This window comes from Pelmatolapia mariae, linkage group LG5 (assembly GCF_036321145.2).
Source record: "Pelmatolapia mariae isolate MD_Pm_ZW linkage group LG5, Pm_UMD_F_2, whole genome shotgun sequence".
In the NCBI taxonomy this organism is placed as follows: Eukaryota; Metazoa; Chordata; class Actinopteri; order Cichliformes; family Cichlidae; genus Pelmatolapia; species Pelmatolapia mariae.
The window spans coordinates 1,908,199-1,935,042 of record NC_086231.1 but is presented as its reverse complement, the minus strand read 5'-3'; the positions used below and the strand labels follow the sequence as shown (position 1 = coordinate 1,935,042).

The window sequence follows — 26,844 nt, the reverse complement described above, 5'->3', positions numbered from 1 at the left end:
AATCACGTCGATTATCGTGAAGTCTTTTTTTGTTTTATATTCATAAATCACTTCTTTACCAAATGCTACAAACCATGAAGCTGTTTTTTTGTCACTAAGCCAAATCAACCTATCAGCACACACTCTCCCCCTCAGGAAGGCTGCATTCATGCTAACTGGGTCTCTAGAAGGAGAGATGTTTGTTGTCACCACAGCCTGACCTGTGAGCTGTAAAGGATTGTGAGCTTTCAGCCCCAACTCAGCATCTTCAGGTTGTCTTCCTCTGGTGTGTTGGGTTTGATGAAAAATTAAATGTAGCAGAATCTGGATGATTCTGAGGAAGACTACAGAACGAAACATGCTGCACGTGTTTCTGTAGCTTCAGTTTCTTTAGAAATCTGGACGACCACATTTCCAGTTTGTGCCTTGTCGATAAGAGTCAATAACAGTGGTGTAATCCAAGCTCAACAAGAACAACTTATTTACAAGGTCAATGAGTTAAACAGGAAGGATGTGACTGCAGTACGCTGGGAGTCTCTGGGGTTACGGTTAAAGAAACACACAGAGAGATTTTGTAGCACAGCCGTAACACAGTGACTCACAAAGGGCCATAAATGTGTTTCTAGTGACTGTCAAAGGGCCAAGAGACTCCCAGACTTAAGCTAGCAGAGGCACAAAGAGTCTTAACAGCAGCTTCTCATGCTTCTAGCTGTCATTTCACTGCAGGGACCTTCCCCAGGACTAAGAAACTTAGAAAGATATAAAATCCTCTACCTGTGTTTACACTGGAGCAGCCTTGGGCTAAATGTCGAGCCACTTCTACCCAGAACATGTTTTTCTCTGTCAATTAATACTTTCTGTAAATGCAGGAACGTTTAGGTCGGGGTTTAGGGCGCTCAACATCACTGAGCATTTATTTTAGTAGATGTCACAAGATTTTAAAGTTTCATTTGTAAACTCTGCAAATGCAAACAAGTAAAATATATACTGTTTTTATTCAATAACACTTGGAGAAACATTACTAGGCTGTAAACCTAATCTAGATTTTGATGATGATACAATTACCTAAATCAGTTCCACATGGTGATCTATTAAAATGAGTTATTGGTTTAATCTGAAGATCCCCAATAGACAGTGTAATCGTCAGAAATGGGACTTGATGTGATTATACTGACAATCAATCCCTGCAGCCTGAAGAGCATCTTGGCAGAATAAGTGGTAAGAAGGCAAAAAGCATCGTTTCTTATTATATCTTTACTTTAAATTATCTTTAAGACAACAAATCCATTGTTTTGTTTTAACTATGAGGTGGCTTCCCACTGGTTACCTTCGAGCCCTGTCAGAAGAGTCTGCAGACAAACATCTAATTTCATTTTTCAGGTTTTCTACATTGATAGCAGATTGCATCCTATTTGTGTGACCTTTTTTTTTCTTACCTGAATAAAAGATGTCACAACAAAATAAAGTGTTTTATGTACATTTTGTAAAAAATATTAAGACCTTTGAAGGAAAATCTAAGTTAATTTTGAGATCACTGATCTTGTAATATTCACCAGGGCACCAGCCCAAACATGTCTAAGGCAAATTTATAGAAACTACAAGATAGTTTTAAGTTGAACTCAAATATATTTGACACCAGTGTCTTTCCATTACGAGGTGTTCCAAACAAGGAAAAGTTCAGCTACAAACAAACAATATCTTAATCATATCCCTAGATGGGTCACCAATGACCTGATAGATGTCCATCTGATCTTACATGATGCAAAGTTTTGCCCTATTTTTGAACAAAAAACGTTTTCCAAAAATTCCTGGTTATAGAGTCAGATTGTATCTATAAGTGAATCACTCCTAAGTTCAACCAGTCCCCATATTTGTTCAAATCCGTCCCCAGGCTTTCAAGGATGCTATCAAATGGATGATCACATGACTTCCCTGGAAGAGATAACAATCTGGTCTGGAAATAAAAATCATATCTTGTAGAATTTGGTGAAAACTTTCCAATCCAACAAATTCATTCTCCACAGAAACACAGACAAACCAAGGTTTCCTCTCCAGCAGCGACAAATGTTTTCTCTAGTGAATACTTAAGAATTGTGAGGAGTCGTCATAAAGCATAATTTTATAGTACTGAACTGGTGTGACAGGAGCCGCCTACACCCTACAACTTAGCAAGTGGACTTTTAAGTGTGTGTGTGTGTGTGTACACATCCATACTTGTATTACTGATGTTGTGGGGACATAAATCTATTTAATGACTTGTGGGGACCTCAGTTTTTTGTGAGGACCATTTGAAGGAAATTGCTGTTCTAGATTAAGTTTAGTCTACATCCAGGAAATTAAAGTAAGGCAGTTTGATCTCCTCTGAAAAGATGGAAACATGACTGTGTCTGTGCATGGAAAAAAGCGACCATGTGGGTATTCTCTCTGACACTGAAATTGCAAACCAAAGCATATTCTTGAATAATAAATTATGTATCGACTCACTCATCCGTCCACTCCTCCATCTCTTCCTCAGTACTCCCATACATCCATCATTTCTTCATACCTCCCTAAATCCCCTTCATCTACGCGTCTATCTGACCCATTAATCCGTCCGCCCGTGCCTCTCTCACCAACATCTCTGCCTCTCCTCCTTTCATGCTTCCTTCTGTTACCTGATTTTCCTCCCTCTGTCTATAAATCTGTTTGTTCTGCCTTCATTAATCATTTCCTTTATTCTGCCACTCTCATACTACTTTCATCACTGGATACCTGCATTATTTTGTTCTGTCTGCTCCATCTATCATTTTCCTGCCGTCTTGCATATTTTATGTTTTGCTTCCTGTTACGGTTCATCTGAAGGACCTTTACAGTGGTACGTGATTTCCAGCAGGATGTTAATTATCATCATTCTCCAACAGCTTACCTGGTTTCCTGCCAGCAGTACAGTTCCCGGAGTCGGGCTGGGTCGGTATGGAATAGTCGCTCCTTTTGGTGGAGACTACAGATAAAGAAAAGACAGTCAGAGGTGAGGAAGACTGGAGGCACAAACATATGAAGAATCTTAAGGTGGTGGTGGTGGCATATAATGGGGTCCAATTATGTGCTGGCATCAGTGTTGGGAAGGTTACCTCTAAAATGTATTCCACTACAGATTATATGATGAATATTCTGAATACTTTGGATTACTTTATATATATATCCATATCTATCTATCTATCTATCTATCTACATATATATGTATGTGTATGTGTGTATATATATATATATATATATATATATATATATATACACATATATATATACACACATATATATATATATATATATATATATATATACACATATATATATACACACATATATATACACACATACATACATACATACATACATATATATATATATATATATATATATATATATATATATATATATATATATATATATGTGTGTGTATATATATATGTGTGTGTATATATATATGTGTATATATATATATATATATATATATATACACATATATATATATATATATATATATATATATACATATATATATATATGTATATATATATATATATATATATATATATATACACATATATATATATATATATACATATATGTGTGTATATATGTAGATAGATAGATAGATATATATATCCATATCTATCTATCTGTCTATCTATCTATATATTTACTTTTTATATTATCATGCTTTTCACAACTACATGAATGTACTATTGCTGTGTGATTTATTACTATTACCGAAGGTTACTCGTCATACCAATGCCAACTAGATGTTTAAATCTTAATATAAATGAGTAACAGTAGGTGGACATTAGGTAAGGCTGCACTTTTTGCAGCGATCTCGTATAGAAAACTATTCGGCGCATATATAAACAGGTCCGCGGCTCCGAACCGTAGTAAAGGGACCTCTGGCTAATACGTCGGGTTCGTGTCGGGCTCGTAGCTGAAAACTAGCTTTACTTTGTTGTCTGGGTCAACTTTGCTAGCGAGAGACAGAGAGAGGCGTTGAAAGGCTGCTCCAATGGAACTTATTGTTTCGGAGGAAAACACGAACACGGTGTACAGTCGAGTCTTAATAGATTACTTACAGCTGGGCTCGTCAGGCACTCTTCTTGGCTGCAGTGGTTATTATTATATTTACATGCTTCCAGCTCCCGTTTCTGCTCGGTGACAGCTCGTACTTTTCCTTTTTCTCCCTCCCTCGCTCACAGACACATAACGGGTATGGCAGTCCATTCTCCCTGCAGCACGGACTACACTGCCCATCAGGCTACATGCTTTAGGGCTATGCCTGTAACATTCTGCCTATTGCCTTCATATTAAATCATTTTTTGTATAATAATTTTTAAAAATATTTCTTCACATCACTATTCAGGGCACAAGTAGGGGTGGCATGGGCCGCAAGATTGAGACACAGACATTAGAGCCTCTTAATGTGTGTTTAGTTTGGGTTTCCACCAGCGTGGAATTACCAAAAATAGAGAGGACATAGCCGAACATATGAAACAGGAAAAGACCACCGTGTAATCCATTTATTTCAACAAAGTAACTGTATTCTGAATACCACCTTTTTAAATGGTAACTGTAATGGAATACAGTTACTCATATTTTGTATTTTAAATACGTTACGCTGGTACATGTACTCCGTTACTCCCCAACACTGGCTGGCATCTGTGAAAGCAACATCAATAGAAAGTTAATTGTAGTGCTGAGCTGATGTGTTCTTACCATTTTTTCAGACACCATGTGCGTCTCACTGTTATGCACAAGGGCAAAACCAGCTGCTTTATATCTTTAGTATGAAATCAGTATTGAAACGTTGGAAGGCGGGTGTTGGAATAATAACTTACAAATCTGACTTCCCATTGAGGCGCTTGTGTTTAATAGATTGGGTTTAACACTAAAAACTACTTGGTTAGTTTAGGGATGAGCTTGCGATATGGGTTAAAGGTACTTTTTGTCATTACCCTGTTTAAATTTTAACCACCAAGGCAACATTTTACCAGCAGTGTGATGAAACATTTTTGGATGTGTCCTGTGGTTTCCTTGACCTTTGAGGTGGGAGATATATCAACCCTACCCTCTGAGACTGGGCACCAAACCCCAAGAACAACTGGTGCGTTGAAGGCCTTGAGTGCGAGAGCGGCTGACCTGAGATAATGGATAACAGCTCTACCCTGGATCCTCCTGGCCGATTACGAAGACTACGTGAAGCATCCTCTGAAAGTCTACTAGAAGATGTGACATCTGGACAATCCCTACTGCCACTAGAGCAGGGCGATATGACCAAAAATATTTATCACGATATACATTTGAAAATTTGCGATAACGATATACAGTCAGGTCCATAAATATTGGGACATCGACACAATTCTAACATTTTTGGCTCTATACACCACCACAATGGATTCCAAATGAAACGAACAAGACATGCTTTAACTGCAGACTGTCAGCTTTTATTTGAGGGTATTTACATCCAAATCAGGTGAACGGTGTAGGAATTACAACAGTTTGCAAATGTGCCTCCCACTTCTTGAGGGACCAAAAGTAATGGGACAGAATAAGAACCATAAATCAAACATTCATTTTTTAATACTTGGTTGCAAATCCTTTACAGTCAATCACAGCCTGAAGTCTGGAACACATAGACATCACCAGACGCCGGGTTTCATCCCTGGTGATGCTCTGCCAGGCCTCTACTGCAACAGTCTTCAGTTCCTGCTTGTTCTTGGGGCATTTTCCCTTCAGTTTTGTCTTCAGCAAGTGAAATACATGCTCAATCGGATTCAGGTCAGGTGATTGACTTGGCCATTGCAAAACAGTCCACTTCTTTCCCTTCAAAAACTCTTTGGTTGCTTTTGCAGTATGCTTTGGGTCGTTGTCCACCTGCACTGTGAAGCGCCGTCCAATGAGTTTTGAAGCATTTGTCTGAATATGAGCAGATAATATTGCCCGAAACACTTCAGAATTCATTGTGCTGCTTTTGTCAGCAGTCACATCATCAATAAATACAAGAGAACCAGTTCCACTGGCAGCCATACATGCCCACGCCATGACACTTCCACCACAATGCTTCACTGATGAGGTGGTATGCTTAGGATCATGAGCAGTTCCTTTCCTTCTCCATACTCTTCTCTTCCCATCACTCTGGTACAAGTTGATGTTGGTCTCATCTGTCCATAGGATGTTGTTCCAGAACTGCGACGGCTTTTTCAGATGTCGTTTGGCAAACTCTAATCTGGCCTGCCTGTTTTTGGGGCTCACCAAAGGTTTACATCTTGTGGTGAACCCTCTGTATTCACACTGGTGGAGTCTTCACTTGATTGTTGACTCTGACGCACATACACCTACCTCCTAGAGAGTGTTCTTGATCTGGCCAACTGTTGTGAAGGGTGTTTTCTTCACCAGGGAAAGGATTCTTTGGTCATCCACCACAGTTGTGTCCCGTGGTCTTCCTAGTCTTTTAGTGTTGCTGAGCTCACCAGTGCGTTCCTTCTTTTTGGGAATGTTCTAAACAGTTGTTTTGGCCACGCCTGATGTTTTTGCAATCTCTCTGATGGGTTTGTTTTGTTTTTTCAGCCTAATGATGGCTTGCTTCACTGGTAGTGACAGCTCTTTGGATCTCATCCTGGCAGTTGACAGCAACAGGTTCAAAAAGCAAACAGCACACTTGAAATGAACTCTGGACCTTTTATTTGTTCATTGTAATTGGGGTAATGAGGAAATAACACACACCTGGCCATGGAACAGCTGAGAAGCCAATTGTCCCATTACTTTTGGTCCCTTAAGAAGTGGGAGGCACATATACAAACTGTCATAATTCCTATACTGTTCACCTGATTTGGATGTAAATACCCTCAAATAAAAGCTGGCAGTCTGCAGTTAAAGCACATCTTGTTCGTTTCATTTGGAATCCATTGTGGTTGTGTATAGAGCCAAAAATGTTAGAATTGTGTCGATGTCCCAATATTTATGGACCTGACTGTAACTGACGATATAATTAATAATAATAATAATAATAATGGATGGCATTTATATAGCGTTTTTCGAGACCCTCAAAGCGTTTCACAATTCCACTATTCATTTACTCTCACATTGACACACTGGTGGAGGCAAGCTACAGTTGTAGCCACAGCTGCCCTGGGGCAGACTGACAGAAGCGAGGCTGCCATATCGCGCCATCGTCCCCTCTGGCCATCACCAGTAGGCGGTAGGTGAAGTGTCTTGCCCAAGGACACAATGACCAAGACTGTACGAGGCGGGGCTCGAACCGGCAACCTTCTGATCACAAGACGAACCACGATCGCCCCCTTGACACTAGACAAATTACTTTACAACTCCACAACTTTATTAGTGCAAAAAAACCCCATCAATGTATTTTCACTTAAACAAGCAGCTGTTTTTTATGTGCATTAAAGTTATATAAAAATTTAACAGTGCAAATGTAAATTCCTTGCTGACAGTTTAACCAAAAGGCATTTCCAGTGGAAACTGGCTGACATATCCTCAGCATAACCATGTATAATATCCACAAAACTTAAAAAGAGGTTATACACACACAATACGGTAATATTATGTTGAAGCACAGTACGTATCACTCCGCGAGGCTCCTGCCTACGATAGCCGTAATGCTCCGACAATCCATCCGGGTTCGTAGCTTAGCAAAGTCGTACTAAAACGTGACGGATTTTCGAGCGCCGTGTACCACAGAAAATCGTTTCGAGGTCAGTAAACACAACCGGAATTCTAAGGCACACGGGATTATAAGGGGCACTGTTGATTTTCAGAAAAATCAAAGGATTGATTTTAAGTGTGCTGTATTTTCCAAAAAACACGGTAATAACGACGGCCCGCTAGCATGCTCTACCAAAAATAGTGCTTTGTGGTGTATCTGACGGATGAAAGCTAAACCAGTTCCACACCACTGAAGTTTCCGTATTTTTACATATTCTGGTTCATCCGTTTCATTTAACGATTTGCTTTCGCCCTTCTCATTCTCCATCGCCGCCATGCTTTTTCCGCCATGTGCGTATGAAAACAAAGGCACTGCGCATGCGCGTTTTACCCATATTCTATCGCCATATTTCATTTTCTTATCGTTGCCCAACATTATACCGGTATTACCATGAACGGTATGATATGGCCCAGCCCTAACTGCCACCCTCACCAAAACCAACCAGCTGATCTATACCATGGCAGCAGTGATTACTGAGATGCTTGGCTACAAGAAGAACAGCCACAAGGAGCAGTACCCGCCATGGACTATTAATAGCCAAGACCAAGGCAGCACGGAGCCTCCCAGGGTGCAAGATGTTAGCAGGCAGGGCAGACTATACAGGAACATCTGTGCCGAGTATGGCCTGGAACCCCCGAGGTCAAAAATGGGACACAACGCCAAGGGTAGTTGAGAATGAACAAGCTAAGATCCTGTGGGACTTCCAGATACAGACGGACAAACTGGTGATGGCTAACCAGCTGGAAATAGTAGTGGACCAGCAGAGGAAGAGACCCGTAGTGATAGATGTAGCGACACCGAGTGATAGCAACATCAAGAAGAAGGAACATGAGAAACCTGGGAAGTACCAATGGCTGAAAGAGCAGCTCAAGAACATGCGGAGGGTGAAGGTAACCGTTGTAATCGCAGCACTCGGTGCAGTGACCCCAAAGCTAGGGGAGTGGCTCCCGCAGATCCCAGGAACAACATCCGAGATCTCTGTCCAGTAGAGCGCAGGACCCTCAAGCTCCCAGGCCTCTGGCTGAGGACCCGAGCTTGCACTGGGGGATTTTTTATTTTTTTTTGACATACACATTAATACACAGTAGTGACGACATAGGAGTGGTAGGTCCACTTCACTGATGCCATAATCTAGTCTGCTGAGACCTGCAGTCACAGGACACCTTACACCTAAATGAGTAAATGCTAAAATGCTAGTGGCTAAAAATATGACAACAAACACCTTTGGACTGCAAAAACCATCAGTGGTTATATAGTAAGGGCACTAAATTGATTGACTGCTGATAGTTGCACCAACTGTGGTCACCCAAAAAATAGTGGATGGCAGTTCTGGCTGCAGGAGAACAGCAGAACCTCTAACATTACAGATATGCTTTTATGTTTTTCCAACTTGGAAGGATTTAGTTAAAAAGACTACAAGATAGATCTTTAAATGCATAAAGCTCATCATTTAATGTGTGATAAGTTTTGCTGCTGAAAACTATCATTTTTTATAGAAGCAGAAGGGGGTTCAATACTTCAGAGGCTGGGAAACAACCATGTTTTTATTTAATTTGGGATATTAAGCCTTTATGTACAGTACATTCTCTGAGTGACTGATCATCAAGTGTCGGCTAATGTTTCATCCATTTTTATCTTATTGTGTGTTTGGTGCAACAGGGAGACATCAAAGGGACATTAAGCAGCAACATGAGTTTATTTCATTATTGCTGCACAACATCATAAAAGCCAAGCGGCTCTTATTTAAACTTGCTGTGCTGCTGGATTGTTGTGTTTGTCTGAATTGCTGATGCGGTTGAAATGAGGGAATCACGGCTTTTCCTGCTGCATGCTGAGCGCTTTTATTACACAGGCGCTCTACTAATGTCATATTCATCATGCTGCGATCCACTGCAGCTCATTAAGTTCTGGTTGTAGGATACACCCAGAGAGTCTAGGCTAATTGTTTTAGCTGATGAGATTCTTAATGATGACCTGTCAGTGCTCAATTTAAATATGAATACGTAATCAAATGAAACAAGTTTTCACATATTCTGCAAAACATTTGGCTTTGCAGAACAGGATTCCCCCTCACACTCATTCACAGTTTGCACAGAGGTAGGTGGGGTGACCGGTGGACCCCAGAGACTGGGATTTCTCACATCACGGGCCCTGCGTGTTGATAATTCATATTTACTTCAGCCTTTATATTTTTCATTTATGTGTGCATTTTAGAAATGCTTTCTCTTATAGTTTTTATGGTAATAGTAGGGCATTAAGATACAAGAAGGTAATCTGTGGAAATCGCTTAATGTCCAATATCCATCCCACTCTTGTATCAACTAGGGCTGCCACAAACGATTATTTTGATAGTCGACTAGTCTAATCGACTAATCAGATCATGCATCCATTGGACGTAAAACTACAGCTTATTGCACCAGCATGCATCTGATCTTATATAACTATCATTAGCTTACAGCTTGAAGTGTTTAAGGTATGTGCTAACTAAAAGTAAAGACAAGATGATAGTTTATTAAACCTTTAGTGAAATTTGCAGATTGTAGCAACAAACTGAAAGGCCCCCAAATTGTGTGCCGATGTGTGCAAGTTGTTGGTGACAAAGTCCATTGAAGACGAACATATTTTTTTTTGCAGTACTGTAACGTAACATTTACAGCTATCAATATGAGTAAGTAGCTTGCTGTTTACGCTAATGTTAGCAGCCAACTAGCCAATTAGCTTACCGAGATGACTGTACCACTTCGTCATCAGAAGCCATGACGTGCTTCCTTTTCAGATGCTCGTGCATCGCCGTCGTACCGCCATGGAAGGCAAGTTCCATTTTGCAGATTTTGCACTGGACATTATTCTTCTTTATGCTCCCAGACTTAACTTTGGCATCCTTGTAGATGCAGTGCTGCCGTCTTCTGTTTCAGTCCGTTATTACACTCTTAAATCCTACTACTTATTCCAGCGTCTTTCAGGATCTTACAAGGTTGAAACGACGCGTCGACTATTGAATTAGTCGTCGACGATTTTGTCGACTAATCGTGGCAGCCCTAGTATCAACAGCACTCAAATATAAGTAAGTGGGTAACAAGAGGCTAGAACTGGGGTAAAAATGTGCAAACACACATCTGTGAGGCAGACAGAAATATATCCTGGTAACAATATGATAACCTGCAATTATAATGACGCAATGCTGATTAATGCTTTAATATATGAGGATATTGTTCCTACCTCAGTACCCCACTATTACTTTACAGTTTAAGTGATACATATATTTTGTCTTCATGGATTGAGTTTTTACAATACAAAGAAAAAAAAGGAAGTTTAAAAGTACAAAAAACTGCAGTTCCTCTAATGTCCACTTGAGGCAGTCCTAACTGACTCTCGTGCTAAAACATCCAAAATTTCAACAGAAAAAAACAAACAAACATATTTACACTTTATAATATAACAACTGTACGTGGGATAGTTTGTCTTTCTCTTTTTTATTTTTAAATGTATTAATGCTTAACGTTGGGGACATGGGCGCTTTGGCTGAGAGCTGGGTGTCTGAGCAGTTCAGGTACTTTATATAAGCTTGGGAAAACCTGCAGTCAGCTGAGACTGAAAACACTACGTCCAGATGAACAGAATCAACTTTTTTCCGTCTACATTGGCATTTTTGTTGAGTTCTGAGATTTCGTTCCCTCTAAATTCACCGTGGAATAAAGTGAAGCTGTGGCAGAAACCTCTACTCTATGTCCGGCAACAGGACTTCACAGAAAAATAGATTTGTCATTCATTTATCCCAACGTGCTGTTTGGATGCATCACTTCCAAGCATGCACTGGGTGGACGGCAGGGAGACAACAGTCCATCAGAGGACCAAAGTACATCAAAAGATTTCTTACTGAGATCAAACAAAGTGTGAATGGAGGCATGGAACTTCACATTGACAGTAAGTACCAGCACTTGAAAGTGAATGAAGTTTAACTAAGGTCAGCATTTTTATTTCTTTTCCGCTCCTCCTTTCTCATCGCAGATTAAGGTGCTTGGAATACCAATGAGCTCCTGAAGCCTTTGATTTCTCTGTTTCTGCTTCTAATCCCCGAGACGTGCTCTCCTTAATGACTGCAGTCTCTGATTAATTATAATACAATCATGAATTATAAATTTTACTGTTTCCATTTTGAAGATTATTGGAAAGGAGGACGAAATCTCACAAAAAATGTAATGTAGTGGTAATAAAGCGCAGACGAGTGTGCATCATTACAGAGCCGCTGCATGAATTTTTAAAAGAATCACTCCTGCAGCTCTGTTATTTCAAAATTAGCATCAGGTTGCATCAGATGAAGAAAAAAGCTTTGTGTCTTGTTTGTCACGAGTGTGATGGTAATAATAGATCAGGGAAGGATGGCGATGATGCTCGTGTCACAAAATGACAAATCTAGAAATACCGATACAAAGAGAAAGCCTTGAACTAATCACGTAAGATGATGTCAGACTTTTTGACTAATTATTAAGGTGTAAAAGTTAGCTTAGAAAAGGATGAAGGCATACAAGGCTGTTGTCATAGCAACTACCCACCAGACAATGCACACATCCAAAAAACAAAAACTTGCACTGAGGAGAAATGTGCACCAAAGCAGCTGCAATGTGTGAAAACAGGAATGCTGAAAAAGCAGCGTTAAAGGTGTTTGAGGCAGTGATGAACCTGCAGAGCATCAGCCACAGACTGTATGCAAAGAATGGAGACACTCTGATGTCACCAACTAGTATTTTAAAACCTCAATGTTAGCATTTAAGCTAACGTAATATCATTTTTAATGGAGCCAGAAGGTTCATCACTGCCTCAAACACCTTTAACGCCTTGCTTTTTTCACACCTTGCATTTCATTTCTCTGCAGATAAAAGGTTTTTTAGGTCTGCTAAGTCATCAGGTTAGCAAGCAACATCAATAAACTGCATGCTTTCCTCACACAAACACAGACACCATGTAAAAATATAAATCCTAGAAGGAGGTCAGACATTTTGGACGATCTGTTAATACAACTAGCCCCACAGCAGCCATATCATTGGTCAGATAATTACAATAAAAATCCTCTAAAAGGCTCCACAAACACGTTCGCTGACTCCAGTTAGTTGAGGTGAAGCCTAGCAGACAGCTAGCAGCTATGACCGCCCGTGTCGCCATTCACCTCTTAGTCAGAGAGGCCACGCCCCTAATGATGTAATGAAGAGGGAAAATCTCCATAGAGACCAAAATGGTTTTTGTACCAGGCTGTAAACATGTTTATTTCTGCTGTAAAGTTTTAACACGGGAGTCTATGGGGACTGACTCACTGCTGGAGCCACCCCCAAGTGGCCTTTAGCGGAACTGCAGCTGTTGGAGTTTCCACACAAGCTCTGGTTTTCAGCCCCAAACTTCACAGCTTTGTGGAAACCAGGCATTTGAATATTTTCTACAGTACTTTCTCGTTAACTTCACTCTGTAGTTTTCCTGTTTGGCCTCACTCACGTACCTCTAGGATTACAGTGCAGATGAGTTTAACACACTGGATGATGGCGTCCTGGCTCCCTGATATCGTCACTTCTCTCTCTGTGGAGTTGGGGAGGAGGTCACCTGCCACCTGAACCTGCGCACCTGTTGTCTGTACACACAAAGAAACACACACAGCAGTGATTCTGTACCTAAAAATATAAGCGTTAAGCTGAGCAGAGAGAATGCTGTCAGATGCTAAAAGTTGCACATGAGGCACCGAAAAGTGTTTTTTGACAACTCAGAAGGTCACGTGTCAGATTGTATATTAATAGACGATTAATAGAAGTTCACACACTCAAAGTTAAGCAAAGAATATTCAAAGTGGTAGTTTCAGGATATTTAGTAAGAAAGCCAGAGCAAAATGAATAAAAGTTTCAGCGCTTGTGGAATTCAGACCTTAGCTGGCTCATGCTGGGGTGGATGCTGTCAGATGTGCGACCCAACATTCACGCTGAAGCAATCCGGCTTTGTGAAGTTTTCAAGGTCTTGTTTCACACTGTGGATGTGTTCACATTATTGCCTGGTCCTTGTATTTTACATATCAAAAAGAAAACTTGGGTGACCTGCTTTTGTCCACGAACACTTTTGATTTATTCCACAAGGTTTCAGTCTGACATCCAGTCGGGGTCAAAGTTAGTATCTAAATATGGGAGCTCATGTGTGAGTCTTCCTGTCTGCTGGATTGATGTTTATGACCTTTGAGTCAAACTTGTACAGAAGCCAGTCACGGTATACTAAAATAACATTCATTTGCATTCTCTCCACTGTGCCCAGGTTGTAAACAGAGCTGCCCATTAAAGCCTGTTACAAACAGGGTCTGCTCTGTCAGGCAAGCCGAAACAGCTTCTGCTCGGTAAAATGCAGCACCGTCGATGTGCGTGTAACATTAACTTTCTGCTGGTTAAATCTCAAACAGACTATTAGACACAACGAGTCAGTTCCACACCGGTGCTGGGTTTATATCCTAAATTAAACAGGACAAGACTCAACAGCTCCCTCTCTCTGACATCTGGGGTCATGGGTGACAGACTGAACGGGGCTTTTAGAGCTCAAAAATGCAAATTTTACTGGGTAAATATTTTTGTTGAGGATATCTTTATCATCTTTTCAGTAGAAGAGGTGGAACAACAGATGTAGTTTCGTTTTTTTGTATCTTCACAAGTTTTGATTAGAATAAAATAGCGTTCTGTGAGTAGAGCACCACGAGCAACTTTCAGGCATTCACCATTTTATTATCTGAATTTCAGGAGTATCTTGCCAAAGGATATTAGCCAATCAGACTGCAGCAGACAGGGACAGAACCACCAACCTCCTGACTGTAGCTGACCTGCTCCACTCCTGAGCTACAGCCACAAAAGGTTCATGGCTCTGTTCTGTGTCGTCAGACGCTTCACAGTTCATGTAAATGACACCGGACCTGATGTGAGGCACCAACCAAGCCCTTCATCTCACTACAGGACACGCTTATGTTGACTTGGAGAGTCAAACCTTCTCTGGCATGAACATCAGCACAGAAACTGCAGGCTGGGAGCTTCACAGTGGGTTTCCATGGCCAGCAGCTCCTGTAGGCCTCATGTGTCGGTGGCCCAGTACTTATGCTCCCACAGTGTATATGGATTTTTAAAAATCTAAAATAAAGTATGGGGGGGGTTTTTTGTGTCCAGAAGCAGGAGTCAATATTTAAGTTGTTTAGGTCCTTTCACTCTTGTTCATCGAGCACTAGCTTGCGAGCGACCTTTTCCTCCTTTAGGAAACAACTCTCACTACTCTGCAAACATGTTGGTAATGACTCCAGGTGCTGATTCCAGCAGTTACTTTATAGCATTATGTAACAATAATTAAATGTGACAAAAACACCTGCATCTATAGCATCAGATCTGATTTTTTTTTAAAGCTAAGCTCTCTGACTTTTACCCAAAATGTGATTTTTAAAAAGCTTTTTTTTCCCCTTTGGAAATTGGACTTCCACCACCGCCTTTCCGCTTGATATATTCTCCCACAGATTTTAATTCATGAATGAGTGACAGCTGAGTAACAACGAAACCCTCCATTCTCAGGTCGTCCCTCTCAGGTTGGAGGATGTGGAGCCTATTACCTTAGTAACATAACTTCCAGTAGTTGTTAGCAATTTAGCTGTTGTGATGATAAACTTTACATCACACAGCCAGAAACAGATTATTGTTATAGACCAGCGGTCCTCAACCTTTTTTGCATCATGGACCGGTTTAATGTCCAACAAGATTTTCACGTTGTCGCGGATAAATACAACAAAATAAAATGATACGACCGAGACAAAAACTGTAGTATTTTGTAAATATAATAATAAACGCGAATTCACTGTGTAAATGTGTAACTTTATTAGCAGTGTCCTCCTAAAATGTGTCAACACAATTGAGAGTATCATCCTCCTCTCTGCCCCTTAATGCTCTCTGGTCGCTATGGTAACGTGTAAATATTTCTTTCAAAATAAGACACACAACTACAACACGGGAAAAGACCCAGGGAAACCGAGTTAAAGATAAAAACCATGACATAACCTGTCGGTAAAGCTTTTCATTAGGTCAGAACATCAGGTTAATCAGCAGTAACTCATATCTGGTTTGATGTCTTCTTTGAAAGTGGAAAACGTTCCTGCAATGCCCGATTTTACGACAGAGACTTCATCTTGTCGAGCGGCTCACCTCTCTGATCTCCTTGATCTTAGACCCGCCTTTGCCGATGAGGGAACCGCACTGGCTCGCTGGGATGACCAACCGTAAAGTGACGGGAGGCTTGCTGGTCACCGTCCCGTTGGCTACCAAGGCCGTCAGGTCCTGAGATTAAGAGAAAAGAAACAGATGGATTTAGTCGTTAAAGGGCTTGAGGTATTTCCGTTCGATGGACACATCCATCAGTGTGCCTGGAGAACAGCATGCAGCTGCTGAGCGGCGCTGCCTTCCACCATCTGTCAGCGTGAGCCCTTTAAAATCTGAGCTGTAGGAAAACAAATCAGAGTTCTTATTAAACAAACAGTATTTCTAATGTTTGCTTTTGAGCGTAGAATGAATGCAGCCCACTGGATATGCATACCAAAACATGTAAGCAAACAAAAATGATCAGAGATGAACCTTTTTATCCTTCCTAACCATGTCTCAGTCCTCGTATTGATTTATTTCTAAAGAGCTGGATTTCAGGAGTTAAGCTTTGGAACAGACGAGGCTGTCATGGCAGTTAGATCAGAGCTGGAGCTCCAGTTTCACTCAGCTTTTCATGACATCTGGTAATCCCAAAAATACATTTTCTGTTTCTTCCCAATGTTGGGATTCAAGTCAGATAAAAACTAAAAACATCAGAAATTGAGCGTTAAAAGGAACGAAAAAAACAAACAAACCACTAAACATGTTTCTTGTCATTAACAATATAAAAAGAAGCTTGACACATAAAAACAATCACTACTGAAACTTGTAGTGTTGAATAAATGAGACAGTGTTACTTCAGACTGGCTCTGCAGCTCTGTGGATAAACCCACATCAGCTGATCCCTCAGTGGCTTGAACCTGCTTTCTGCAAGCCACTTTGCAACCCACCTCCAGCACACCACTACTTCATTTCTACTGTGAAATAAAAGATCCACATCCAAAAATCTATTTAGTTACTTAGAAAATGAACAAATGGAAATTAAAATGATAAGCCATGATTATTGTAGTACATTAAAGGTAATCTGTGGATTGCGTTGTCACAGCTGTAGTGGCACAGTACGTGAGATGCACTTCTGCATAGCACACATTTTTACAATCGTGTCTTAAAACTGAATTTTAGAGCCAAGTTGTTTTTATGTAAGAGGCCATTTGCAAACAGAAGACTCCTGACTGTTACGTTAGGACAGCACTGAACTCGCTCTCCAGTAGTTAAAGAAATGACAATTACCAAAACCTGAGGCGAAAGCAGCTTCAGAAAAATATTCAAGTCCAATGCAACCAAGATCTGCAATGAGACAAACACTGGCAGCTCATGAAAGAAAAAAACTGATTGTGATTTTCATCAGGAGGGGCTCAGAGTAGAGCTGCTACACCTACGGGCATCTGGGCGTCTCCTAAACTGCTTCCCCTGTGACTTAGACCATGATGAGTGGATGGATGGACCATGTGATAAATGCCCTAGTCATTCCTGTTTCAGATGACCCCCCATATCATGGCGAAATTAATCGTGAATTTAGTCGCTGCACTTGGTTATAGATAACCTTCCTGCTGTGTACCTACAGAGTAGGTCAGCTTTCTGATGTTAGCCCGTGGTTAGCTGTGGTCTCAGGCTTGTGAAGAAACCCTGTGCACTCCTGCCTCTAAGAGTTGCAACTATTCTCTTCAAACTGGCTCCAGTACAAACAACCAGGTGGTGCCAAACCTCTGCACAGTCTGTCTCCATGTAAGTGTATTATTTGCTTCTTTTGCAGCACAGACCAGCAAACCAAACTAATCTAATTTATGTAACTAAAGAAAAAAGTCTATTACTGACCATTTTTTAATGCTCGTAATAAAAATTTGCATTTAATGTCTGTGAGCTCAGTGCTACAGTCTGTGAAAGGTTAGCGCTGATTGGAAAGACAACTTCCACACTTGTCTGTCATTCCTTTAATTCCGATGCAGATCACAGACTATATTTGCCCTGGTCAAACGTCTCTGTCTCCCCCTCTCTGTCACCGACTCCCCTCTCTGACCTTGACTTTCTCTGTTTATACATCTGCCTTCCACACACACACACACACACACACACACAGACACACACACACACACACAGACACACACACACACACACACACACACACACACACACACACACACACAGACACACACACACACACACACACACACACACACACACACACACACACACACACACAGAGCGCTCTCTACTCCCAGTCAAGGTCTGTGAAGTTTGATGAATAGGCGGCATTCACGTCGGGATAATAGCCGATCACGTTCCGTACGCTCTGATTGGTTTGGTTTCATTTCATCAAAAGCCAGCAGACGTTTAAAAGTGGGCTTTCTTTTCAACACAGTAACCACATTTTGTAAAAGAATTACTACATTATCATTGGAAAAATTACTTCTTGTAGCCCAGATTGTCAAACACAGGCTGGAAATTCTGTAGCTAATAAATTAAAGTTCAGCTGAATCACTGCTGGTTTCCACTAGAGAAGCTAACAGGATTCCTTCCCAAGGTCTCCAACCTCGAAATACATCGTAGAAACATATGCAATCACACACAACAGTATTTCATTAAAAAAGCAAATGTAAAGCTATAAATACAGTTGTTCTAAAACAAGCTGCTGGAAGTTATTCACTGAGATGTATTTTGCGCATTTTGTAAAGGTCACGATTTGATCTGACTGCTGATTTGAAGACAATTTTACTCAAAATGAGCAAAACATTTCTATTTGTCTTTTAATTGACGTGTTTATAAGCTCGACTAATCTTTCTAACGGAAGCTTTCAGATGATTTGTTTTATCCAGCGTCCGATGAATGCCGTTCGTTCGCGTATGCTTCATCTTTCCAAAAGCTCTCATGTGTGCGTTTGAAGACTTCCCAGAAATATTTTAATCTTTCTGCCAATCACAGTGAAGCAGTGCACCTTTAGGCTCTGTGCTTTCTGTATATATCTGGTGTATTGTTATTATAATGGTTGCACTTGGCAGGCTTTACACAGTTTGACCAGCCTGATGTGGATGTGAGTGTAAGCTCCTGATTCCCAGTCCTCTGCTGAGACTTCAGTTATGAAATCAGAATGTTATCACATTAAAAAAGTTAAAGCACATCTGGGTGGTGCCTCAGAATAGGTCTCCTTTAAATAATAGACATAACATATAGAGCTATCTGTTAGAATAAGATAAGTCATCTCCATCTGTGAAACCTGCATGTAGCACATGCGCCGATAACGCTGCCTGGTACAACTATGACTAAAATCAATGCTGCACTCTTTAGCTCCTCTCTTGCATCAGATGCAGCTGAGGTTTTTGGAACAGGTCCAGTAATATCACTGACTTGTTGCTATAACTTGTTATTCCATCTTACCCAGAGTTATTGTATTTCCATATTCACCCAGCCTTATAGTGAATTCATCGGGCCCCGGGGTCTCCACTCTGCTCTTACACTTCTGCAGCTGCTTCTGACAAAATCTGATGATGTTCTTTCAGGTGGAAATTAAGAAGCAACCTGGGGCGACTCTGGCAGGCTTATTCGGAAATAGCTGAATTCTGTCAAGGTAGCAGACCACGTGTCTGAACAATCATCTACAACACCATTCTGTGCAAAACTCTTGAGCCAGACACAGACAATTCAGTTCAAATCAAACAGAAGCTGCAAAAGGCCGTGTAGATTAGCAAAGGAGCGAGTAAGGGTAGGTTTGCATGCGTTTCTCTCCAGAAAGGGGGGTCTGCTAAAGAAAAGCCCATATGTTCTGATATACGGGCCAATTCTGTTAGAAACTGACGGCCACTGTGGGGGGTCTGAGACACGGAGGCAGCTGTTCTCTGGATAAATCTGACAGCTCAGGTGCGAGGGCAGGATTTATCCAGATAGAGCAGCGTTCATTACAAACAAGTCTGTCCTGTAAGTGTGGAATCCACCTGTCACAGCTGGCCCGAAGGACCTGCAGACGACCACCAAACTTTCTTTACTGTCAGATCCTGACCGATCCACTGTGGAAATGTGCTAATGGCTCTTTTTTTCCTGCATGCAAAGCTGCAGGTATTTATTCAAGAAAAGGACAGTGTGTGACTCACAGCCACCTGTGGACAACAAACAAAAGGTTTCTGCAAACGCCTGAATTACATCCAGGGACTGTCTGCTTTAGAAGATGGTAAATGTTCTTTTCTACCTGAGTACACAAAGCACTTTATACAGCTTACCTTATTCACCCCATGCACACGCATTCATACAATTTCAATGTATTTATTTACTTATTATTTTTTCATACAAGCACTTTTTTCTATGCTTTTTTTAATCTAAGACTCACGCACATTTATACCCCGATGGATGCATCAGAGAGCAACTTGGGGTCAGGATCTTGCTTAAGGATACGTGGCGTGCACTCTTAGGAGATGACCTGATCTACCTCCTGAACCAGACCGTGTGGCGGTGGCAGATTTCTGTGCTGTTTGGCTCCATTTTCTTTAATGGCCCGAACATATCTGAGCAGTTCTTGCTACACTTGCCCGCCCCTCGTCAGCCCCTGCCTGCTGCTCTCTTCGGTGAAGTCAGACTCTGATTATCACTGGGCACAGTTGGTGGCTTCACACAGTTGGAGGCGGCGACTCTGTTGTGTTTTGTACAGTTGGTAGGTGAGCTGCCATCTTTGTCTTTTATTAATAAGAAGCAGTGTTCAGGAAACAAGTTAAAATATTTGATTTTTCACAAGACTAAATACTTTTAAACTGGTTAGAAAAGCTTTTACATCAGCTCATGACAACATTATGTTTGTTCTAATGTCAGGAAGTAATTATCTGTCATTTGTTTTGAATCTGACTGCAGCTGAAGAACCAGCGTCGTATAGATCATCAGATGCTCTTTGAATGAAAGTCCAGGACAGTCTCAGGTGTGTTTCCAGCTCACCCATCCAGCCCTGAACTTCACAACTATTCCACCTCCTAAACTGCTGTTCTTCTTTATCCATTACTCAGAAAGGCTTCACTCATTCACTCACTTTTTAATTGCATCTCCTCTTTTCCCCTTCAGCAGCTCTTCCCAACTTTCTCCCCCTTTTCTCATTACATACTATCTCTGCGTATGGCAGCTTAAATCCTCCTTTTCTCTCTGTATTGCTCCTCCATCCTTTACCAAATCTCCCTCTGTCCCCTCGTTCTGTATGACTCTCCCTCTCCAACTTTAATTAACTCAGGTAATAAATAGCAGTCCAAATCACCTGGTCCTAATACGATTGGTTCAATCAATTAAGGCCGAGCTGCACTCGGAGCCTCGTTGCATGTGAAATGTAAATAACAGAGCGCCGTCTTGTCTGGGCTGCCCATCAGATGAACGTGGTCTGAATGAAATCACTCCAATCCCTCCTCTGCAGGAACACATATTTATTTATATCATCAAAAATCTCTTACAGAAGCCTTCGCTGCCTCTTTTCCTCCTTCTGTGAGCACTCTCATCCCAGTAATTGACAGCCAGCTCTGCATGCAGAAAGTGGTTCATGAAGCAGAAATGGGGTAAGGCACCAACGGTTTTGATCCTGGTTGGTTATTTTGGACACATGTTCCTTAAACCAGGAGGTTTTTCTTTGGAGATGAATGTTGTTCTTCCTGTTTGTCCTGATGCTCAGTGTAAAGCGATCTGAGAGAGACTGAGTGAAGGAGATGGTTTTTTAAATCCTGCTGGCTCCCTGATGTGTTTCATTAAGCTGAATTTCTACGCTACATTTTTACATTTTAAAATAAATTGCAGTAGAAGGTTTCACATCCATAAACAAGTTCTAATAGTTCTCTCTGAATTATATTTGTCCTCTCTCCATCCTCAACTCTTCCATCTGTCCATCATTACAGACATTCTTGTCATGGTCCTGGATCTTGGACTGAGGGTTTTTGAGTTTTGGGACTTGTTTAAGTATTCCTCTTGACTGATGCTTATATTGTTAACTCCTTGGATTTTCTTTAGTATTTTTCCTTCCAATGAGCCTTTAGTTCCAAGTTCCGGTTTCTCTGTGTTCGTTGTTGTGTGACTCTCTATTTGGTTTGGATGTTCTGGACTTTATCATCACAGGAGCCAGGACCCCTCAGTGCCTTGCATATGGGTTCTGGCTCCTGTGACTCTCGTCAGAATGATACAACCAGCAATGGGCCCAGCGCTCAATAAGACTTTTGAATGGCGGCAGATGGCTCTCTCCTTTTTAAAGAGGACTGTTGAACTGAAGCCGTGGCTCACCCCTGAGCGTGAGCCCATCTTCAGGCAAACTCACCTGGCCATATGCGGCACGTTGTGGTCCTGGGGTCCCATGGCTCCTGGGCACCACATCCTCAGGCAAGTTTGGAGCCATTTGACTGCTGCAATGCATACAATATCCTCCAAATCATCACCCACTCCTAAGAGGAAGCACGGTCCCTGTAGATGCTGTTAATCACCGCCTCTGCAGCCATGCTTGATGGAGACATCAATGTTCGGCACCCTAGCCAGCTCCACATCAGTTCTCCTTGGTTGACACCTTCATTCCTGTCTTTAGGATGAAGGTCGCAAAGACCCAGCCTGTCTCTCCACCCAGGGATGACTCAGGCCACCAGGGACTCGAGGGATACCGCCTGCTCCTTTAGAGGTGCTTCTCCCTGAACCTGAGCTAATTACAGGTCGGCTTCCCTGCACTTCACAACCCTGAGCCACCAGATCCTGTTCTTGCCTGAACTAGCACTGCCAAATCCAAAGCCCAGGAGCCCCGTGCAGCCTAAACATATTGCTTGGGATGGGCCCCAGCTCCAACATCTGGACCAGACCACTGGCTGCCATTGACTAAGCTTCCCGAGGGGTCCCATCTCCTTCACTATTGGTGACCACCTGCGAGGCCTCTGTCTCCACTGTTGACTTTCCCCCTCTTAGGCTACTGGGTAGGCTCTGCCTCCTTGGCTACTGGTCCCCTGTCCTACCTCCTCCACAATCCCATCTGGTCACCAGAGGTATCTTGCCTTCGTCACCTTGTTTTCCAGTTCCATCTCCATTCCTGGGCACCGTTTCCTGCTCCAGCCCCTTTCTGCCTCAGTACCATCTCTCAGCTCTGCCCCACCTCTTCGCCCACCCCCTTCCCTGCTCTATGGACTCTCCTCCTCATTGGTTTTAATTTTCTATCTGTTTTTTACTTTTTAAAATCCTCTTTGTTCTTCTTTCTAATGTCGTGTTAATTTATCTGCACGTCTATAACTTTCTTCATTTCTCTTTTTAGCATTTTTCTCTCCTTTTCCTTAATGGCATCTCACATTTAATAGCCTAGTTTAACTACACACACCTCCATCAGCCATTCTAATTTTCTTTTACGTTCACATTCCTTTAATTTCTCTCTGTTCTGTGTCCTGTGACAGAAAACGGCACGTTAGCAGAGGTGCACAGACATCTGCCTGAGGTGGTTCAACGCAATCTTGTGATATCAGGCTGCACGGCTGTGAAATACAGACCATCTTTCAGTATGAAATGGTTACACAATGAGCCCACTGAACCAAATGCTGTTAGAAACTTTTGTGTGTACACATGGACAAGAAATCAACATTTTTATGTCAGTTTTTTGTCTATAAACATCTCAGCGCATTAGTATCATGGGATATATCATATAGTGTTGTAAGGGAACAGGAACAAAGCACTGGCACCCTGCAGGTTTGATCTGCTTTCTGGAAAAAAACAACAAACCTTAAGTGCATTTTGGGTAAACCTTCAAGGGTCGTATCACCGTGAGCGAGAGGCAGCTGCTCAGAACAAATGATAGCATATGGTCTCATTTCACCTACCGTTTGATACCAGGCTCATCTTCCAGCTGTGTCAAAATATATTTTTGAATTGAAGGAACTCTTCCCAAAGCTCTACGTAACTTTGAACTGCAGAAGAAATAACTAAGACATCCTCTATCCTGAGGTCAGGCCTAACCACTTCCCGCCTGCTCAGGACTGGACGATGAAGCATGGACTGGTTTTTGGTCTCAGTTTGAAGCCCAGGCAGAACTCCAGCATCGTATTGTCCCTACAGCAGAGATGCTGCACGCCATGGGTAACACTCATCCCCTCAGAATGATACTGGAGGCAGCGGGATGCCGTGTTAGGTAAAACCAAGTCCCAGTCTTTTCATGTCTGTCAAGAGTTATCTCCATTATTTCCACTTAGGATCGAACCCCTCCGCAAGACACACACCTGAACCTGTGCAGGTCCTAAGACTAATGCTGTGCATGATCTCCCTGATTACAGCCTTTATTTAATCCCTCGGTGACACTTTTCATGCCTCTTTCTTATATTCTCTGCTTTCCAGCTTCATTAATTCTTCATAGGACCCCCTCTTTCCTCATCTCTTTATCTCTTCCAATTCTTTTTTAAACCCTCCTCTGCCCTCTCTCTCTCACTCCTTCCTCATTTCACAGCTTTTTAAAATCCCTTCAGCGACCCGTCCACCACTCTCTAAATCACCGTCCATTCTCTGCCCCGATCCACTCGCCCCCCCATTTTCATCCCATCTTGTTATCTTCTATTAGGATTGCTAAGATTTAAATACCATCTGCCTGGATTTAATTTCTCAGCTTGCGACATGTCTCTCAGACATTTCATTTCTCTGCAGCCAAAACCACTCTGCCGTGAACTGGCACGCGTGCAGCCAAACTCATTTCCTTCGTCTTATACTGTATGCCTGTGTATGTTTCAGGGTTCGTGTTTTTCGGTTTAATGGGAAACATTTCTACATTTGTGGCTGAAATATTTTTCTCTGAATTCAGTGTTTTGGTCTCCACTTGTTCTGTGTTTGATTGCACAGCGTGAGCTTGTAACCCGACAGCCGGGCGCTGCTTGTTTAGAAGGTTTGTTAGAGTTCACTCTACATCTACATCAACAAGACGTTTTCCTTTTCTCCTGATTTCATCCACAACTTTGAAAATGGAGAGTAATTACAGACACTTCACTGATTTGGCCACTTGGCTTAAACAAAATCTGAACACAGCACAACATTTAGCCTGGAGTGTTTCGGTTTCCACTACCTTAAACTCTGATCTTCAGTTAAGAAAAGATTTGATCTTGTGGCTGATTAAAGATGATTGTTCTTAAAATCAGCCAAACCCTGTTTTTAATGCCTTTTACAGTTAGTTTTTTTTTTGCCTTCAGGTTGTTTGACCAATGATTAGTCATAAGTTCTGTCCTTAATAATGTTCAAACCCACAGAAATCAGACTGACAAACAAAAGAAAATACATTTTTATGCTGTAGAGTAACAGTTTGAGACCCATCACCACTTCACCCTGCATCCTGTGGGGTTTAACAAACTGCCCGGGAAGCCTGGCTCCATGATTGGACATCACTGTTATCCATCATGGATAATGCTATCACCCTCTATAATACAATACAGCTGTCAGACAGAGAGGCATCTGGCAGATATCTTCCTCGTCTGCAGGGTCTCTACCTCACAATACGAAGCACCTTCAGTCAGCTGTTGGTGCGATTTGGCGCTGTCTGAATAAAACTGAGCTGAATGTTTTTATTCTTCATTTCTTTGATGTTTATGAACAGCTGTTTCTGCCATCTGACTATATGCAGTGATAAAGATCCAAAAACAGCATGATCAAATAACATACGTGTCTGCGCTAGTTCTTCCTCGTTGATAATCATCATCATCATCATCTCATCTCATTTAAAGGCCAAAATATTTGTGGATTACATTTTGCAGGCCTCAACTAAAGAAGATAAATACACAGATGTTTAAAAATGTAATATATGTTTTATGTTTCCTGACTTCACCCACAGAAACATCTTTTATTCTGTTTAATGTGTCGCTGCTGTCACATCTTCTTTTACCTTCCTCGGTTGCTGTAACACAGCTAACAGATCATGTTAGAGTTAAAACAGAGAATTTCAATACAAGGTTACCTTACCTTTCTTTTCTGTGTAACCTATTAGCAGTGGTACTAAAGACGACTCACAGTACCTACAGTACAGTACTTCACACCAACATCAAACTACGTCTTTTGCTACTGGACTGATTGACTGAACCCAGCAGTGGCAGAAATTACATATTATGTTAATACACGAACATTCATAAATTGGCTTTAAAAGCTCTTTTTGTAAAATCAAATAGACTCATGTTGGGTAGGATTGGCCTCCTTCGGGGCGGGGAAATGAAGGCAGGGTGGAATGAATGACCTTCATGGACTCTTTTGTTAAAATATCCAACTTTAAAGCCTGGAACAACAAATAATCCTCCATGGATAGTTACTCCTTTATGATAACTGAGAGGTGCCAGGTGTGTCACGTGTGCTATGGAGTCACCTTGCTAACAAGCCAGCAAATGTTAGCATGTTAGCACGCCGCCTTTCCATCCAAATACGGTCTTCTAACCCCCAAAACATATCAAGGCGGGAAAATGAGTGGGTGGCATCACAGCTGACACGCCCGATGCTGCACGGACTCCCTGCACGGACTCCCTGCACAGTCCGGTTTCACAGCAGCAGCCCTATCCTTTCTGAACCCTTTCAGCTGATATCGCTTTAACACAATATAAAGATGCCTTTGAGATGACATCATAGCTGAAGGCTTTAAACTCTTTTTACACTTTAAAAGCACAAGAAACTCACAGGAAAGACTGACCTAAATAAGCCTCTTGTTTTTTTATGTTTGGTGCACAGAGACAGGAGGATGCTGCCATGGCAACGTCTGCCTAACATCTTAGAACCAGCAGTACATCAATAAATGTGAATGTTTCATTTGGTGACGATTAGCAGCAAAGTTTAAATGACAAGATAAGAACTTAAAGTTTGTGCAAGATGGAAATCCATGTTTCCATCCATCCATCGGTCAGCAAAGAAGGACAAATGGAGCAATCCCCTGTAACCATGTCAGAAAACACGTAACTTACTAACTACTGAGCGTGTGTGTGTGTGTGTGTGTGTGTGTGTGCATATGGGCTTGTACCA

The 26,844-nt window shown here is 41.6% G+C and overlaps 1 protein-coding gene across 9 annotated transcripts in view; it reads right to left on the bottom strand.

Annotated features, from left to right (window-relative positions):
- pcbp4 (poly(rC) binding protein 4) overlaps positions 1–26,844 on the bottom strand; it is a 186,907-nt gene that overhangs the window by 41,451 nt on the left and 118,612 nt on the right. For all 9 annotated transcript variants that reach the window (XM_063473306.1, XM_063473307.1, XM_063473312.1 and 6 more), the window contains 3 exons: positions 15,916–16,047; positions 13,215–13,343; positions 2,885–2,959 (listed from right to left, as the gene is read on the bottom strand). In XM_063473306.1, the coding sequence (XP_063329376.1) occupies positions 2,885–2,959; positions 13,215–13,343; positions 15,916–16,047 (336 nt within the window). The remainder of the gene's footprint in view (positions 1–2,884; positions 2,960–13,214; positions 13,344–15,915; positions 16,048–26,844) is intronic.